The sequence below is a fragment of the Rhinichthys klamathensis genome, unplaced genomic scaffold (genome assembly GCF_029890125.1).
Source record: "Rhinichthys klamathensis goyatoka isolate OS25496 unplaced genomic scaffold, OSU_Roscu_1.1 h1tg000101l_1, whole genome shotgun sequence".
Lineage (NCBI taxonomy): Eukaryota > Metazoa > Chordata > Actinopteri > Cypriniformes > Leuciscidae > Rhinichthys > Rhinichthys klamathensis.
In genome coordinates, this window is record NW_026606640.1 from 968,368 (window position 1) to 988,726 (window position 20,359).

The 20,359-nt window shown below is 40.8% G+C and overlaps 1 protein-coding gene across 2 annotated transcripts; it reads right to left on the reverse strand.

Annotated features, from left to right (window-relative positions):
* Window positions 1-3,428: 3,428 nt before the first annotated feature.
* On the reverse strand, window positions 3,429-19,716 carry pank1b (pantothenate kinase 1b). Of its 2 annotated transcripts, none has more exons than XM_056253068.1 (7): window positions 19,223-19,716; window positions 17,084-17,436; window positions 16,611-16,864; window positions 14,553-14,729; window positions 14,336-14,459; window positions 13,776-13,901; window positions 3,429-6,458 (listed from the first exon to the last, which is right to left on the reverse strand). In XM_056253068.1, exons 1-7 carry the CDS (start codon window positions 19,482-19,484, stop codon window positions 6,399-6,401), a joined length of 1,356 nt encoding a protein of 451 aa, XP_056109043.1. In that variant the 5' UTR covers window positions 19,485-19,716; the 3' UTR covers window positions 3,429-6,398. The 2 variants fall into 2 exon arrangements, with proteins under 2 accessions (XP_056109043.1, XP_056109044.1); XM_056253069.1 differs by lacking the exon at window positions 19,223-19,716 and adding an exon at window positions 18,326-18,491.
* Between the last annotated feature and the right edge of the window lie 643 nt (window positions 19,717-20,359).

Here is a 20,359-nt window from a genome sequence, read left to right on the forward strand (position 1 = left end):
CCATCGTGTCGTTTATTTTGATTAATATGTGCGAGGGAGAGAGGAAGACAGCGCTTAGTTTTGAGACGGTGAAGCCTACTTTCGCCTTGCTCCGAAGAGAGAGAGTGCGTGCGCGCGACCGGGGCTCTCTCTCGCTCTCTCTCTCTCTCTCTCTCTGCTCGATCAGTTTAACATGCGCCCTGTCACAAGCGCAGCGGTTCATCTACATTACCAGAGAGAGACAATTTTACTCACTGATCAAATAAGACTTTGCAGGACAAAGATTAGCTTTGGACGCGGTGCTATGGTGCTTGATAAAGGACAAAAGGGACAGAGCAGGAGCATCGATAAGAGGACTCGTTAACGTCGAGGGCATACAATATCGATGGATCGTAAAATTTAGAACCGGTTCTCGAGTGGAACCGGTTTTCGATTCCCATCCCTAGCGCTGGCTGAGTCAGCCATCTGCTTTTGAATCGCTCTCACAGTACTTTGATGCCGCGCTGCTGCCTCAAGTCAGACAACATTTACAAACTGCATGCACTGTTTCAAGTCAGTCGCCCATTGGTCTGTGTAGTGCTGCATGAAGCCTGTTTACTGGCGCAAAGGCGGTCATGTGACCATCAGCCACATTACATGTCAGTCACGAGATTGCAGCAATAGCACCATCCAATGATCTAATCAATTCCCTATGGACAAAATTAAGTCCCTGCCAACATTTTTCTTGTTCAAGTCAAGAAGCCATTTCACAGTCACATAGGCCCTGTCCCAAATGGCACACTTCATATGCACTTTTGGTCTTGTGGACTTACAATGGCTGCCATGTGCGTGTGTCCGTTAAGTCCATGAGACCGTAGGGTGTCCCATTTGTCATTTTAGGTTACAGAAGGGTGCTCGCGAGCACCCCCTTTGCGGTCAATATGTGCACTTTTGCCACCACACACTGATGCGAGCTCTGCAGCAGACTTCTTCCTGACAGTCAAAGTGGCGTTACGTCACAAAAGTGCAGACTCAGAGGAAGACCGCAAGTGTTTAGGTTGCCATTCGGGACAGGGCCTTATACACATCACATAGAGTGGTGCAGGTATGACGTCACTTTGTAGGCCAATCAGCAGTTAGCATCACACTGGTTCCCTCAACAAAAACCCAATAGGATTTCCCCATAGGCCTTTGGATTATCGTTAAAAACAAGCTCTGTGATCAACAAAAGTTTATGATACTCGTCCATTTTGTCCATCAAGGTAATTATCACAAGATGAACACAACTTTTATGCATTTTGAAGCCTAAATACAGTTGCCAGAAGCAAAAAGCTAAAGGTAGGCTATGAAACGAACCACACCACAGTCCCACGAATTCAAAGTCACCATCACTAAGCTTCGGACAGCTATTTCAGAAAGAGTTCAGTTTGAGTTAGAATAGTTTATAAGAGCACAATTACAAGCATAACAATGCTGCTGTAAAAGCTTACCTGTTCGGCGTGATGACCTTTAGTCTCCTCAACAGCCTCTTAGTCCCATTTTTTGCCACTTAGCAACCGCCTTTTTCAAGACACCTTAAAGCTTCAAAAAATCATCAGTGGGGTAATGATACTGATGTATTTTATATGGCAGAATAAAATATGAAAGTATCTTGAGCTTGTGTTCACTGCAGAGCTTATTTCAGCCATTTAAGCAAACACCCATTGACTTTGGGACGATGGAACCGGAAATCCTAAAATGATAACTCACTTCCGCGTTTTGGCCTACAAAGTGATGTCATACCTGCACCACTCTATAGGGAAGACACTTTCCGCAATTTCCATTTCATGTCGACTTCAAATGAATGTTTCAGTTTCCCAGATGAGCGCTGTGGTAAAGCTTTTCCACGGAAAACGGGGAATATTAGACAATATCAGACAGCTGGATTCCCTGGCTGACCAATCAGAAATAAAGGGTTAATCCACCCAAAAATGAAAAAATTTGTTAGCATTTACTTTTCAAACTCATAAGACTAAGACTTTTGTTATTATTTTTAATTTAGGCTTTTATTCACACATAAACACTGATCAATGGCACATTAAATATGGTCAGTGGAAGCTCAAACACAAGTGAGGTTTGTTCTCACACGTCAAGCAAGAAATGTCTGCATTTGTTTTTGATAAAGGAAAGTCCTATGGGTTTAGAACGACAGGATGGTGACAGAAATGTAATTTTTGGGTGAACTATCGCTTTAAGTATTCTAGACAGCTTATAGTACCTATTTCAAACATTGTCTATATAAATTAAATTTGTCACTACCATACATTTGCTTTGCTACTAACCATCCAATAGTGACAAGTAACTATTTTTAATCTTAACAAATTGCATGTATTTTTATTTAATTTAGTAATAAACAGTTACTAGTATCAATTTCAATGACTAGTATTTCTTGTCATAATTTAAAAACCACTAGGGCCTACCTATTTACAGTATCCCCATAGAGTTGTAATGTATTACCAGTAACGATTGTTGCATGTCCCTATTTGGATACTTGTAGTAAAGGAAAAAGTACTATATTAAATGAACAAGTAGTGACTTAAATTGATATAAGTGGAAGTATTAGTAGCCTATATAACGAAAAAAATAAAAATACTAGTATATAATGAAAGAGAACCCTCAGTATACAATCCACAATCATTGGACTCAATAATCCAGGACAGCGACGAGTGAGCATACAGACAGAAGGTGGACCGGCTTTCTCCGTACTTTCTCCACCAGGTAAGGAAGCATGTAAAGAGACCACTCACACCCCGCGTGCAGCCTGTTCAGACTCCTTCCCTTTGGCAGGCGATATAACTGATTAAAACAAGGACTACCAGACACCAAAATAGCTTTTTCCTGGCAGCCACAAAGATCCCAAACACCCTCCCATAACCTCAATATATACTGGACTTTTTACATTTTATTTTACGACTAATGTACATTTATTTCTTTCACTTTGTGCCATATGTTTTTTTTTTTTTAACCAACAGGACAATCATTGCACTATAATGTCACTTTGTCACAGGCCATGTGTACTGCTTTCTATGCTTGGTCATTTAATTGTTTTGTTTGCAGGGTATTGTGTTTCTGTCATTTTGTTGTGTTCTTGCCTGCATTGTATAGAGTTGTACACTGTTAATGTGTGCAGTCTCTGTACCGAACTGCTTTATGCGCGGTTCTTAGATGTTTGCACTTCGACTGTCATGTAGTATCTGCCATCATGTTGTATTAGTTTATATCTCATTAAGTCCAACACTGCTGTGCCGTGCCTGTATGTGTAAATGAGCACTGTTGGTTTGCTCTAAACAGGCAACAAATTCCTTGTATGCTCAGGCATACTTGGCCAATAAAGCTGATTCTGATGCATGTTTGTGAATATACTGTAATCCTGTAAAGGGTTGATATTTGGATTAAATGAAAGAAAATGAATGAAAAGCCATTAGAGCAAACCATTTTCCACAATTAACACATTTATTAGATATTTACAAAATAGTTTATTGACAAATGAAGTTAGGTTTTCACATGATACAACTCAAAACCAATATAAAAATCTCTTAGTGACATGAATTTCATTCCTTACGAGGAGCAAGTAAATTAAGGGTCCATATACGATCAACATCAAATGTTATATCATAAGAAATACACTTAAAATTTGTGTAGTGATTCTATTTGAGATTCATATGTGCACTGAAACTGAAGTTAAAATAATGTTTAATATATAATTAAACACTCATTCAGATCACATACATCAGACAAGTTTGTCAGGAGATTGAGGTCATTGATGAGGGTTATTATTAGCATGAAATATTAACATCTAATTATCTAAAATTATACGATTTATAAATACACAATTTAGCTCTAGAAAAAGCTTATAATTCAGCTGTAATGGCGACTCAGCATTTACAATTTAGAACATGCTTTCTGAAAACTGGGCATCGAACATGTATAGTTTGGAAGATACAGAATATATTTATGAAAGGGCAGAAACGTTTTGTACAATTTAACATATAGCGCAAGGAATGAACATGCATTGACATTAGATCTGGTTTACAAGAACAAAACCTGATAAAAAGACAATTTGACTACATTAGATGGAGCGATCCATCCAAGTGCCTAATGAAATGTCACCCATGTTGAGAAATCGCTTACATGCTTTGTATTACCCAAGTAAAAATACAATGTACCGACACATGCATTCAATCCCCCCACCCTCCTCCCTCCTCCCTCCACCCTCAAGAAATTCAAAACACCTCAAATATACTGTTAAGGATTGATGTATACAGTGATATCTGGATTTAGCATTTGCGATGATACAGAGATAAAGCCTTGTCTCCATCAGTAAAAGGCACCCCACAACACTTGGAAGTTACTTTTGTGGCTCAGAGAGATGTTGGGGTGCCATTGTGCATAATCCAGACATCCAAAGAAAAAATGGCACCCCACTGCATAAGGCAATTCTAAGGACTGAGCAGAGGAAGTAAAGCATGAATCAACAGATAGAAGGAAAAGATATAGAGGCAGTGCACGTAATGTGCTACAGATGTTGTCACAAGCAGATAGAAGACACTTTAATGTCAGCACAGGTCTGTTGTTGAACATGTAGTAGATTCAGTACATGCACAATAGGTGAATATTTTTTACAGTCAATCCTCCAATAAAAAATGCATTATGAAATTATTCTTAATGTACATTTTACTTCCTCTAAGAAGTTTTGGTCTTGCTTGCATTCATGGTGATCAGCAAAAAAAACAGCAAATTACAAGCTCGAAAACTGCTTATTTTATCAGTGCTGTAAAAAATAAAGGATTTAATGTCTTGACTACATATTTACACTGCTGAAGCCAAATGAGAAAATGCAATTGGTAGAAAAATAATTGCTGTCATACTGTGGCTCAAAGTGAGGGAAAGACAATATCTTTTTCTCTTGGAAGTGCTTATGTTTCTGATCATACATATTTAGACAGATTATAATGACTGCAATAACTATTTTGGAATTTATGATTCCAGCTTTAGGAGCATGTATTTAACATACATCTGGTTCTGAACAACAATCTTTACAGTTCACAGTCAGACCCAGCAGTACAGTATTAATACAGAGAGTTAAAAGGTGTTTAGGCATAAAGTTAGAGATGCTCATGTTGATACATGAGGAAAAAAAGGCAAAATATTTTCATTAATAGACAACGTTTAGGCTGAAAATGTTTAAAGGATGAAGGCATTTGCGAGGAGGTTTGACAGTAAATATAAGTCTTGGTTAGCAGTCTCTAATGAAACTTGCATAATGGCATGAATATGACAAGAGATGGTTTGTGCAAATGTTAAATTAAATAAAAAAACAAAACAAAACATATACTACAGTGTATATACACAGGGTAAACTGTTAACACATTCAGATCGGAGAAATATTGGCATTAGGGACTGTAAAACCAAATAAAATTCATCACGGTAAGAAAGGACTTACTATGTAGTGAACTATGAGAATTCTCCATCTGATGAAGATACTGAGTTTTCCAGTCAATATTGACAATTTGGTCCCAACACAATCAGTGTCAGCTCAGGTGCATATGTCCACTGTTCATTAGACAGACCAGTTAAAAGGAGGTAAAGATATCTTAGAAACTACAGCTACTCATGTCAACAATCCACTAATCGTACAAGGCCCAATGAAGATAAAACAGGTCTACCTGACGATTTTTTGCTAATTCTGTAAGTAATTGAAAAAGTACTGAAATTCAATTGTCATTTGCTGACTGTATTAAAAAGATGTTAGAATTTTTAACTTGGACTCACGCTTTAGTGTCCAAAATGATTCTACGGTTAATAATACAACTTAGCATTTTAATGTAATACAGATATGATGAATGCTCATATGTGACTAAAACAGGGGGAGAAAAGTCCCATGTAAATTACTCTTAAGGACAGTCAATTAATGATAAATCTGATTTGCAGTTCAAAGCATGATTTGTTTAGAGGGGAAGGTTGTTTTTTATAATGTCCCACTAATAAACATAACACTCACCTCCAAACCCTTTTCATACGTTACAATTATTTTCATAAAGCTCACAAACTGGGTGTAGAGGGAGTATACAGGCATTATATTTAGTGTCCTAAATCATCATCCAATCAAAATATCAATACATGGCAAAGCCAAAGCTGTGCTGGATTTATAGAAGCGGAAATGAGGCACACTTAACATTAAGTGATTTCACACACTGAAAGTGCGTTTTTCGTTGTGCATCATTTCCTCTTGGTCACCTGCTTCTGTCACCAGCCAACGTGTCAGGCCAACAGGCCAATGTGTCGATGATTTGAAGGGAAACTCAATCATATTATTAAATGGCTTTTTCTTATTAGGGGATGTGGCTTTCCTGAAATCTTACAGCAGCTTCTGGTTTGAAGGTTGGGGTTTCTTCAGTGTCTCAGGAGTCTTCAGTCATCTTCAGTAGCTCTAGGAAGGCACCAACAGCTCCAAAATATCCCTGTGGAACAGAAGCAGAGCATTCTATTATATTTCCATATATGCTCATTTCATATGATGTGGCATCTGTTAAGGCCTGTGATCAATTGATGGCTGATATTTTGACATACTGTATATAAAGTACATTCAAACATTTGGGGAAAGTAATTTTGTTTGGAAAGAAATTAAAAGTTTATTTCAGCAAGGATACATTGAATTGATGAAAAGTGACAGTGAAGACATTTATATAATGTGAATAAAGATTTCTATATGACATCAATACTTCTCTTTTTTTATGAAATATTCCTGAATAAAGGTATCATGGTTTCTACAAAAATAAAAATCAACATTGATAAGAAAAGCTTTTTGAGCACCAAATTAGCAAGTTCCCTTTCGAGGGAACTCCAACTGCGTCGAATGACACTTTGGGGGAACGCCCCTCAGCGTAGCGTCTCTGAAGTATGAATGAAACTAAGCCAATCTCCGATTGGTGATGCGTCATGACGTAATGTGTGACGACACATAGGCGGAAGCTATATAAGGAACCGGCACACACATGATGTCAGCTTTTTGTTCTTCAGCAAGCGCTCTGTGTCAAACTGTCTGTCCTATTTGGTGTTGTTTGTCCCAAAAGAATTGTCCTAAATTATTGCAATATGGAATCTAGTGGCTCGGATCTCGCGTTTGCCGAGGCAGCGTGTAGATTACGGGTCTACTCAGCAATAAAGATTCTGTGACTGGGATCTAGCGTTTGCCGAGGCAGCGCGTAGATTAAAGGTCTGCATTGCAATTCAGAATCTAGTGGCTCGGATCTCGCGTTTGCCAAAGCAGCGTGTAGACGGGTCTACTTTTGCAATAAAGATTCTGTGACTGGGATCGCGCGTTTGCCGAGGCAGCGCGTAGATTTAAGGTCTGCATTGCAATACAGAATCTATAGTGGCTCGGATCTCGCGTTTGCCGAGGCAGCGTGTAGATTACGAGTCTACTTTGCAATTAGATTCTGTGACTGGGATCGCGCGTTTGCCGAGGCAGCGCGTAGATTTAAGGTCTGCATTGCAATAAAGAATCTAGTGACGGATCTCGCGTTTGTTGAGGCAGCGCGTAGATTCGGTCTACTCTGCAATAAAGATTCTGTGACTGGGATCTCGCGTTTGCCAAGGCAGCGCGTAGATTTGAGGTCTGCATTGCAATAAAGAATCTAAAGTGACTCGGATCTCGCGTTGTCGAGGCAGCGCGTAGATTCGGTCTACTCTGCAATAAAGATTCTGTGTGGGTGCAACGTGCGAGGCATACACAGTCAGCTCCTGAGGGCGCTGGCTGTGTTCATTGAGAAATATCTCGACGCACACACAGCCGTGTGTTCGGGTGTTTCAGCCTCGCGCCCATTGACTTTCTTTTCGAGAGATGAAAGCCAAATATATTGTGAATGACTCGAATCTCGCCATTGCCGAGGCAGCGCGTAGATTACGAGTCTACAATAGGGACACACAATCATGGGAAATAATACTGTTTTGTGCGAGGCATTCACAGTCAGCTCCTGAGGGTGCTGGCAGACAGTGTTCATTGAGAAATATCTCGACGCGTAGGCCTACAAAATAAACCATGCGCTGTCGGATGTTTCAGCCTCACACCTGTTGACTTTCTTCTCGAGGGATGAAAGCCAAATATATTGTTACGGCTCGATTCTCGTGTTTGCCGAGGCAGCGTGTAGATTACGAGACTGTAATAATATTAAAACAGTATTTTTTGGTGAAAGAGTACCGCTTCTAGAGCCCCTCCTCAAGGCAGGAAATCGATGTTGCTCTCCCGCCGTTAAACACGTTTCGGGACGCATCGATTTCCAGCGAATGCAGGCTGCACTGTCCGCCACAAGGGCTTGCGGCCAGGCAGTGTGCGCATCCGCACATCGGAAACTGTTTTCGATTATTCCCTGCCGGTCTTCCGCTTCAGGGTGTCGAGAACGAAACCGAAAGAGCCTCCCATCTGGGGAGCCCTCAGGAAATCGTTGTCTGTATCCCGCCGTAAGTGCGCTTCGGGACACATCGGTTTCCAGCGAACGCACGCTGCTCTGTCTGCCCCACAGGCTTGCGGCCAGGCAGCACTTGCGTCCGCACATCGAGAATCGTTTCGACCAAACCCTGCCGGAGAGCCGCTTCAGGGGATCAAGAACGAATCTCGAACGATACCCGAAGCCAGTGTCGAGAGGCTGGTTCCCTTGGGGTACAGACTACAGTTCAGTTTCCACCCACCAAAGTTCAACGGGGTGGTCTGGACTGTAGTTGACCCAAAGCAGGGTCGGGTATTGGAACAAGAAGTAAACTCCCTGCTGGTAAAGGAGGCTATAGAACGTATTCCTCCGCCAGACAGGGAGTCCGGGATTTACAGCCGCTACTTCATAGTTCCCAAGAAGGATGGGGGGTTGCGTCCAATAATAGATCTCAGGCACCTGAACCGTTCTCTGAGGAGATTCAGGTTCAAGATGCTCACTATTCCCATTATCGTGAGTCAAATTCAATCCGAGGATTGGTTTGTCACGATAGATCTAAAGGACGCATACTTCCACGTATCCATCCTTCCATCTCACAGGAAGTTCCTGAGGTTCGCTTTCAGGGGCGGAGCGTACCAATATCGGGTTCTTCCGTTCGGCCTAGCTCTCTCCCCTCGCACATTTACCAAATGTATGGATGCAGCTCTGGCACCGCTGAGGCTTCAGGGCATCAGGGTGCTCAATTATATCGACGACTGGCTGATTTTAGCACAGTCACAAGAGCTGGCGGTTCGGCATCGAGATGTCGTCCTCGCCCACATCCAAAGCCTGGGGTTGAGACTCAACACGAAAAGGAGCGTGTTGACACCAGCCCAGAGAACTACGTTTCTGGGAGTGGTGTGGGACTCGGTCACGATGCGGGCACAATTGTCTCCTGCACGGATCGAGTCCATCCTGACCACAGTGTCCGGGATAAAGCTAGGCCAAGCCATCACCGTAAAGCACTTCCAGAGAGTGTTGGGGCTCATGGCAGCAGCGTCCAATATCATTCCATTCGGCCTGCTGCACATGAGGGCCCTTCAGTGGTGGTTAAAAACCAAGGGATTCTCCCCGAGGGGAAACCCGTTCCGCATGATCAGGGTTACGCACAGATGCCTTCGTTCCCTATCTATGTGGAAGAAAGCTTGGTTTCTGTCCCAAGGTCCAGTGTTGGGAGCGTCATGTCGCCGGAGAACCGTTTCGACAGACGCCTCCCTCACGGGCTGGGGCGCGGTCATGGACGACCGCTTTATGACAGGCCTATGGCAGGACCATCATGCCTCCTGGCACATAAACTGCCTGAAGATGTTGGCGGTGTTCCGAGCTCTGAGGAGCTTCCTGCCGGACCTCAAAGGTTATCATGTCCTTGTGAGGTCAGGCAACATGTCGGTAGTGGCCTATATAAACCATCAGGGGGGTCTGAGGTCTCGCCCTCTATGCAGACTGGCGCATCAGATCCTCCTGTGGTCCCAGGGAAAACTGTTGTCTCTAAGAGCAACATACATCCCGGGGAGTCAAAATCAGGGAGCAGACATCCTGTCGAGACAGGGGCTGAGGCCCGGGGAATGGAGACTCCACCCCGTGGAGTCAATATCTCAGAGGTTCGGCCCGGTGGAAGTGGACCTGTTCGCGTCTCGAGAGACGACCCACTGTCCACTGTGGTTTTCCCTCACCCATCCAGCCCCGCTGGGGTTGGATTGCATGGTGCAGACGTGGCCGAGGCTACGTCTGTACGCATTTCCCCCGATCGCTCTGCTCCCGGGAGTTCTAGAGAGAGTCCGTCGCGACGGGATTAGTCTACTGTTGGTAGCCCCGTTGTGGCCGGCCCGAGTATGGTTCTCCGACATAATTTTGCTCCTGGACGGCCCTCCTTGGGAGATTCCCCTCAGGAGGGACCTGCTGACACAGGCAGAGGGCTCAATATTTCACCCTCGGCCCGAGTTATGGAAACTGTGGGTCTGGCCCCTGAGGGGGCACAGTACCTAGAGGCCGGCCTATCAGCTGGAGTAGTGGAGACCATACTCAGCTCTAGAGCTCCCTCCACGAGGAAATTGTACGGCTTAAAGTGGAACGTCTTCACCGTTTGGTGTAGGGAGCGTGAGGTGGACCCAGTTAACTGCCCAGTGGCTTCAGTGCTGGAGTTCCTCCAAGATCGCTTCTCCACTGGTCTTACCCCGTCCACACTCAAGGTATACGTGGCTGCCATTGCGGCTTTCCACGCTCCTCTGAGTGATGGGCCTCTGGGGAGACACCAGTTGGTCGTACGTTTCCTCCGTGGGGCATGGAGGATGAGACCTGCGGCTCGTACCAGTGTTCCCACATGGGACCTGGCAGTGGTTCTTGAAGGGCTAGCTGAGGCCCCCTTGGAACCGCTGGAGTTGGCTGAGGCCAAGAACCTGTCGCTGAAGGTGGCTTTTCTGTTGGCCATTACTTCTCTGAGGAGGGTAGGAGATCTCCAGGCGCTCTCCATATCTAACGGGTGCCTGGAGTTTGCTCCAGGCAACATTAAGGCCATTCTTCACCCTAGGCCCGGCTATTTGCCTAAGGTGCCGTCCAGTGCGGCACGGCCTACGGTTCTGCAGGCTTTTCATCCTCCACCTCACGTGACGGCGGATGAAGAGATACTTCACATGCTCTGCCCTGTCAGAGCATTGAGTATTTACATTCAGAGGTCCTCTTCATGGCGGAAGTCGGACCAGTTGCTGGTGTGTTTCGGGTCGCCCAGGAAGGGGCTTCCCGCTTCAAAACAGACCATCAGCAACTGGATTGTCCATGCGATATCCACGGCCTACCAGGTGCGCGGAATGCCTTCACCTTTGGCCGTGAGGGCTCATTCTACCAGAGGCATGGCGTCCTCTAGAGCCCTTCTCGCGGGGGCCCCCATCCAGGAGGTCTGCGATGCAGCAGGATGGGCTACCCCTCATACCTTTTTTAGGTTTTACAGTCTGGACATTCCGTCTACACCCGGCTCTCTGGTGCTCTCGTCCTAAGTGTGCCTGTGAGCAGCTTCACACTAGGGCAGGCAGGGCGCGTTGTGGCGTAGTGGGTACTCGTTCCCCCAAAGTGTCATTCGACGCAGTTGGAGTTCCCTCGAAAGGGAACGTCCTCGGGTTACGACTGTAACCCTTGTTCCCTGAGAAGGGAACGAGAACTGCGTCCCTTGGCCACGCCTTCCCCTGCCTGGGAGCGCTTGCTTCATCACAGAAGCTGACATCATGTGTGTGCCGGTTCCTTATATAGCTTCCGCCTATGTGTCGTCACACATTACGTCATGACGCAACACCAATCGGAGATTGGCTTAGTTTCATTCATACTTCAGAGACGCTACGCTGAGGGGCGTTCCCCCAAAGTGTCATTCGACGCAGTTCTCGTTGGACGTTTTTCCCGAAGGAAACCCGAGGACGTTTTTCTGAAGGATCGTGTGAGACAATTCAGGTTTGCCACCACAATAATAAATTACAACTTAAAATGTGTCTATTTTTTTTTTTGTAATAACATTTCACAATATTACAGTTTTACTGTACTTTTAATCAAATAAGTGCAGCCTTTGTTGGCATAAGAGAAAATATTAAAAACATTCTAAATATACATTTAAATGATAGTGTATATAAAATATAGAATTTAATAATATCTTATGAGACGTACACAACATAGCTAAACCTAAATGGGTTATTTTACATCATATTTTCTCAAAGTGCACAATATTTGACAGCAGAAATCCAAATTATCCATTGACAGGAGTGTGGGTAGATTTTGGATCTTTTGGACACAAGGGGGAGCTAGTAGCCCCGTTAATCAGCAAAGCAGTCATGCTGTGACAAGCACAGACTATTGCAGGTTGGGAAAGACAGGTTAGTTCATATATTCAAATTAACCTTTATTATATGGGTGGTTGACGTGATGCTCCATTTTTGTGTTCATATTGACAAACGTAAATACAAATGTATAATATTTCATTAAAATATCTGTTTTTATATACAGTTTAATCTTCCAGAACTAATACATCTGTAATTAATGAGCATTATAATTCAAATATGTAAATATTTTGTTTTAAACATGCCATTTGTCCACTGGCGTGACTGTCCGGGGTAGCGTTCCTTATCTTAAAACTACTTTAATTAAATGAAAAATAAGTCTAAATACATTAAAATACTTGAATAGATATTATAGTAGTGTTAACTTAATGAAACTAAAGGTTATAAGTCTTAAGGTCCCCATTTAAAATAATTATGACACATTACATTTTGTCCGCAAAACTGGTGTCCACCTGGTGTGACGCCATTCTGTAGATATAAAACGGGCATTCATTTGGGCACCCTATTACTGAGAGGGGCTCTTCTTCATCCAGGAAGTACAGTAGACCTCACTGGAGCACATGGACTGCACACAAGGTGAGTTCTGTCACAAATATTTTGATAACATTGCTATTTCTGTGCACTGCTGGAAATGGGATCCATTATGCAGTCCTTTGGTGTGACGTAATTTAAGTATTGATCTGAAAATTTTCATCAATTTATATTGATTGACTATTGAAAATAATGTAAACCTTAACACTGTTAGTCAGGATTGAAGACTGTCAACCACATATATACCTATATATAACTTATGACGGCTACTCATCTGTTGTTGTTTTTTATTTTATAAATCCTAATGCAAAAGGTGCTCATTTTCATCTTAATCCCTAATATTAAAATACTCACATTCATCTTCAGAAACACATTTCACTGTTATTTACCATCTTTTCTGGTCTCATTTTCTTCACCTGTACCTATATCTGAATAACAGGACTGGACAGGACTGAAATGTACAATGTAAAAAACTAGAACATCTTGTTATAATCAATGAATCTGCCTACATGTCTATTAAAGATGTTGGAGTAAATACATTGAAATTAACTTCTAAGTGAGGAGTTGTGACTCAAAGAGAAGTTACATCAGCAAAATTACATTTCTGACTTTTACGGAATATTCACCGAATTTTTGTATTTCAATATTTTTGTCCGGTCTTTAAAGACTTCAAATTTTAAATGTGTATGAAAATTAACTAAAAGCCACAAAACTCAAATTCTGATTTCGTGGGGTGTTTCAAAGCACCTAATTTTAATTTATAATCTTTAATGTCTCCACTATAAATAATTGTTAATAATATGTGTGTGCTTATTGGCTGATTCCAAGAGTTATAAAATGCCATATACTGGCTTGGCTGATACATTGATTGAACACTATGGAGAATGTTACGGTAAGTCTTTATTAATTAAACTAATTTTAGCATTGACAGGGAATTAAAATGATTTAAAAAAAAAAAGAGTCTTACTTCATGTTCTAAGAAAAGGGCTTTCAGTTGACCGTTAGACCAGAAGTCCATGGCATAAGCTAGCAGCTTAGTTGATACAGTGTTGATCCGAAGGAAATTCCCAACAAAAACCACTTTATCGATATTCTGGAGGATATAAAACACAAATACAGACAGTCAGAATAAACAGTAATACTGTTCCAAATTTGAATTTTATGAAGAGAAAACAGGAAATATCCACATTACACATGTTGACTTTTACACCAGAGTATTTTAGAGCGAAAAAAAAGTGTATCCATCTTGTGGCTGTTCCGTGTGCTGTGATAGCCCTGTACAATGCTGCTTGATCTCCATGCCACAAGACAACACTGTAAAGAAGCTCAGAGCACACAGAGTTCAGGCCCATCTTTAGAACCACAGACTTGGTCTTGATATTGTTTGTATCATGGGGTAATGCCCATTGAATTGCATTTTTAATAAAACAAAATCAATCAATGTGGCTGGGAGCCTGGAACTATGGATAGAAACAGTTCTTAAACATGATAAGTGAGCTTTTGCATTAAGAAAAAATGTTTTCAAACCTCGTTCACTGCACACATGCGGGCAATGGAGCCAATGTTGTTTGTGATGGTGACAAGAGTGGCCCTGGCCAGGTCCTCTTTACTTATACTATCACGTTTTTCCTTGCTCATCATATGACCAAAACTAACAAATTAAAGAAAAAAAAAAAGTGTAAATATTTTTTTAATCACAAATATGATTATTTTTACATATGAATGCTGGCAAATCTGTCTGTACCTGGATGCAACGGCGGAACCCTGGAGACCGAAGCGTTCATAATCGCCACCGTAAATGTCCTTCACAAGTTTGTCCACATTTGTGCTGTCCCCTTTAGCTGCCATCTCTAAGGCCTCCTCAAATGTATCACAGCCGGTCAGCAAGCAACACAGGCCTAGAAACGTACCACCTCCTAAACTGAATCACATCCAATGAAGCAAATGAATGTCAGAGTATTTAAAGACTGTTGCATTGCTTTAAGTAGGTTGAAGGTTCATTAGAGATCTTGTTTTTACACCAATTTTTTTATTACAAAATAACATCCACAACAACAAAATCATCATTTATCATTTTAAAATTAACTATTTATTTTTCATTCATAATTTTTACTTTACAGTTAAAGGAATAGTTCACTTAAAAATTTAAATTCTGTCATCATTTACTCACCCTCAAGTTGTTTCAAACCTGTATGCATTTCTTTCTTCTGCTGAACACAAAGATATTTTGAATGTTGGTAACCAAACAGTTGATAGACCCCATTGACATCCATGGTATTTTTTCCTACTTTGGAAGTCAATGGGGTCCATCAATTGTCTGGTTACAGACATTCCTCAAAATATCTTCCTTTGTCTTCAGCAGAAGAAAGAAATTCATAGAGGTTTGAAACAACTTGAGGTTGAGTAAATGATGACAGAATTTACATTTTTAAGTGAACTATTCCTTTAAAGCTGCACTATGGATTGTCATGTAGCGTCCTTTCATAAATGATCTTCAAAACCAATTATAACTGTAAGTGGAAGAAATGATGTCGGTGTCAGGTTTTGCTTATGATTTACTGATGTTTTTCTTTCTTTTTTACTTTGTTTTTCTTTATATGTACACAATGTAAAAGCACAATGTCTGTATGTATGCTGTGTTGTTGGGTGTGTTGATGTGTGAATGTTTGTTGCTGATTGTTTAAAAAAAAAAAAAAAAAAAAAAAAAAGTGACATTAAAGACATTTGTAAAAAATAATAATAATAATAATAATAATAAAAAAAGATGCACTATGGAACTTTAGCCTCTTTATCGCCATCTGTGCTTAAAACATAAAATTGGAAGTTTTGTTTATGTTGTTGTTGATTTGATACTGTGGCCATGAATTTAGAATTTGTTCCCACAACTTATTAGTTCATGTCTGCGATTTCTAAATTCTTTCTTTTGTTTTAGTTAAATCGTTAACACGATTTAAATAAAATATTGAAAAAAAATTGTACAACATTGCCATGATTTAAAGGGATATTTCACCCAAAACTGAAAATGACATTAACATTTACTCGCCCTCATGTCTTTCCAAACCCGTAAGACTTTCGTTCATCTTGAGGTTCATTCTCGTGTGTTACGCAGCACGTTTGTGTTTCCACAAGAACCAATGAAGTTTGTTCCTGCACGTCATGCAAGTACGGTTGAGCTTCTGTTTATGTTCGCCGATCAATGTTTATATATGAATAAAAGCCTAAATTCAATCAGTTTTATCATATTTGTGATATGTGATCGTCAAAGTGATCATGATCACATCAAAGTGATCGTGTCTCTTCAGAAAATTTGGACTAAACCACTCAATTCATGTGGATTAGTTTTACGATCTCTTAATGAACTTTTTAAAGCATCAATGTGGTAGTCGCGTAGCTGTCATTGGAGGGACAGAGATCTCTCAGATTTCATTTAAAATATCTTCATTTGTGTTCAGTAGATGAATGAAAGTCTTAAGGGTTTGGAACGACATGAAGGTGATTATTTTAGGTGAATAACCCTTTAACTAAAATGACAAAACTAATTAACAAGTAAAGAAAAATTCTCCGTACTTTGCCAATGCACTTCTGTGGGAAGAAATATGATGGTTTGAGGTTTATCTATGGATCTGAAATAACATATCTGATAAAAATGTCATCAAGTCAGGAAGTAAAATATCTGCCGCTGTAGTAGCCAGATCTTCTTTTCTTACGTATGCAAGTCACGTATACAAGCAAGGACAAGTGACATAAACCTGAAATTAACATGTTTGCTTAGCTACAAGAAAAAGATGATGCAGGAATTCACCTAGTGCCCGTGACCCGCTTGTAATCATCCTTGGAGTAGACGGCCAGGATGCTAACCCCCGAGCCAATGTTTACCAGCAACATAGGGAAGGGGTTCTCCAGGCTAAATGGCCTCTTGACACAGTTTTCAGGGTCAGAGGGATTTTGGAAAAAATAACACTCTGGATGACCATTGAACCCGACTGAGTCAACATACAGCAGACCATGAATAAGACAGTCCAGTTCATCCAGCTTCTGCAGCTCCAAACTAGCCACCTGTGGGAACAAATAAATACTCAATCATAAATGGGAAAGGGCGTATCCGATTAGCAATTTCTTGTCCTGATAACAGTAATAGGATAAGTGGCAGCAAAATAACCAGTCATTGTCAACAAAACACTAGCCTGGCACGGATCAACATATTTTTCGCATTCAATCTTTTGCAAATATTATAAAATCCATTATTATGTTGCCATTCCTCTGTGGATCATGTACCGTTCTGAAGTCTTCCTCAAACTTGTATGCGCCCCCACCCGTGGCGCACAGCGTGGTGTGCAGGCTGGAGAAGTTCTTGTCTTGGCCCATTTGGATGAAGCGGTGCATGTCTTGAGTGGGGAACCGAATGAAGTGCAGGTTGCCTTTGCGGCCACACATGGTGAGGTTCTTCAACTCCAGGTGAACATCACGGATACCCGTGTTTCCATAGGCCACGTTGGAGGTCAGGTAGCGGCGGATGCTTTTCAGGCTCTCCACTTCCTCTTGTTCTTCTTCAGCAGCGATGTCCTTGGGCTCAAAGTAAACCAGCTTTACCAGGGTGCCTCCTATATCCATCCCAAACCATGGAAAGGCTGAAACAAAAACAAGTTTTAGAAAGGGAAATTTCAATATTCTTTCCAAACAGCATAACCTGAATATTTCTGTGTGGTATCAATTGGTGTGAAATGGGACTCAAAAAAGTGATGTTGGAATATTGACAATACTTGAATAAATTTTTCAATGTTTTTACGATTTTAGTTTAATAAGTATATTAATGATACTGTCTGATTGCAAATTACTATGACTACTTTGGCAGAGGGAAAAAAGAGAGTATTTTTGGTCCATTCACACTGTGGCTTGTGGGGCCTTTTGTTGCCATAGTAACAGCAGTTTCAAAGAGATTGCCTAGCTATTCAGAGAAACATCCTGTCTTTAAAATAAAAGTTACACATCTCACACAATCTTTCCAGCATAAAAGTATATCTTAAAAAAAAAAAACTGTTTAGACTTACCTTGCTTATATAACCACAGTATTTCTTTTAGTAACCTTAGTGAATCAGTGAAATGTTTTTTTCTATTGTTTGAGAGAAAGCAGTTTCTTATGTCATTGATTAGTGAAGGCAGTCTGTGTTTAGATCAGTGATGATAATGTTGCTGGCAGACATATGTGGGTGAAAGGTGTGTGTACTCCTTGTCTCAGAGAGCAAAGTACTCCAAAGTCACCAAGAACACAGTGACATTACAGCAGATAGTGCACAAAAAGTGAGGTTACAGCAGTTTACAGTAAACATATTTTAAAACAATATTGAATATCAACAACGCATAACTCTATAGCTTATACTAGCTATGGATGCATTACTGTTACTGCAACTACTTGATTAGTAGGTTTGACAGTAAACTTCAAAAAGATGCACACATTTTTAAAAATGTTTTTACTGTCGTGTACTGATTTCATTGATTAAATATTATGCAAGACCTTACCTTGCTTTTTCACAATTAGTTTCATACTTTCAGGTGAGACAGACAGGATTATGCAGACAGCAATGAAGCGCGCAACGATCTAATCAATATATGAATATATCATTCAAATGCAGCTGTCAGAAGAATAAATGTGTTCATGTCAGCTGGCAGGTGTGCTATTGCCTTTTTATGTTCATTTTACAAGAACTGTAAAGTCTGCAAGATCATACGGAGCGATTTCCCCACCCCTTTGTGTGATACTTCCCTCTCATTGGCTGATCAAGCATGCCTTTCATATCTGGCGTGTTTTAGCCACACCCCCTGTTTCTGATCTGGCCAATGAAATCCTACCAGCAAACATCACATTGATTTCACAACACTAAATAACCCGGTCTTTCAGAAACACATAAAGCTCTTAATACAGGCAAATTTGAAATGTGTATACAGTTTAAGCTATTTCTCTTTTAAACGATCCTCTTTTGTTGTTGTTTTTTTAATTGCGAAGAAAACAATAAAATTGGTTCATTACTTCCGGGACTTCATTACACTGAACAGGCTCTCATTTTCAGGATCTTGATACAAATATGAATAAAAACGTAACGCGAAAAATTCTGATTCATCATTACAAACACTAGTCAAACAGTTAGAAAATACATTTAACATTTTAACGTAGGCTACAGTAAGATAACCTTTATTTATCATGAAGATAGGAAAAATTAATGCGTCAATTAAATTAAATTGAAAATTCAAGTTTTATGCCCTGGAATCGTTTTTAGTTGCTTAAATTATAGATTTTAAAATAAAAATAAATAAACCATACATCAAAATATTTATTTAGCTGTATGTCTATGGTGTGTTAAATGTCAATGTTCGGTTTTTAAGTTACAATTTATTATGAACGTGAAAAATCTGACTTACGTGGTCTGTTCTTCTTTCCCGAATCCACGCGTCTTCTGAGTCTGCAGCGCTTCGCAGGCGAACCATTGTTGTGTACATCCTGATGAAGATGGTGGAAATTTTCAATACCATTATGGCCACCGCTACTGTCACTAGCACCTAGACCACCTCCGCTAGACGAAATACAGTCCCCGTTACCGGACTGCGGGGTGTGAAATCCGTTCACTGAACCGTTCGTGTAGTGCGTCGTTCCGTTTTGATCGGATGTTTCAGCATTTTCCATTATTTACGTAGAAAATGTAAACGCTCGGAAGACAGATGCGTATAGCGACTCGACGTTTCGAAGGCGCTTCAAAATGTAGGCTGCAGTTTTATCGGAATTCTACATAAATGCTGATGTGTTGTAAAGAGATGGAGACAATAGATAGGTCTTCAACATCTTATTCGAGGTCACTGTCGGTCATTTCTTCTTTACACGCTGTATGGCTGTTTCCGAGTCAAACAGCCGGTACATGCGACGTCACTAAAATGCCTCCACTCCCTCTGCTGAAACGTCATGTTTCAGAGCCGCCTACTTACATGTAGCATACTGTATCATACAGCAGGCATTTAAAAGCTGACAAAGCGTTCGCGTAACATAGGCTAAGTTGAATTAAGTAGGCCTAGGTCTTGATTAATTTTAGAACACTGGGAGAGAAAGTCTTCTTCAAATGTCACGTTTTAGACTGACTGGTGTCTAGTGCTGTGTTGTCAAATCAGGTAGGCTATTAAATAAAACTGCACGAACAATAGACTACTATAGCCTATAAGAGGAATAACCAAACATACAACATTCGCTGACACCATAGCCCTACACCATTTTAATACATGAGTTGTTCGCCCTCTTCAGTTTTTAAATTGATTTCATATTCAAAGCAAGATTATTTTGCATCACTCAGTTATGATGGCTGTTAGCCTAAGTGAGGGTGGAAAAATTATCAAAAAGAGCAAGGTTTGGATATCAGTCTTCAATTGGGCCACTATAACAGAACTGAATATGAAATTCTCCCCAATTCCCCAAGAAGAAATCCAAAAAAAAGTTTACCATGCAGTATCACCATGCAAAACATTTCAAATGACGTACTATATGTAGTTTACCATGCTGTATAAAGGAATCGC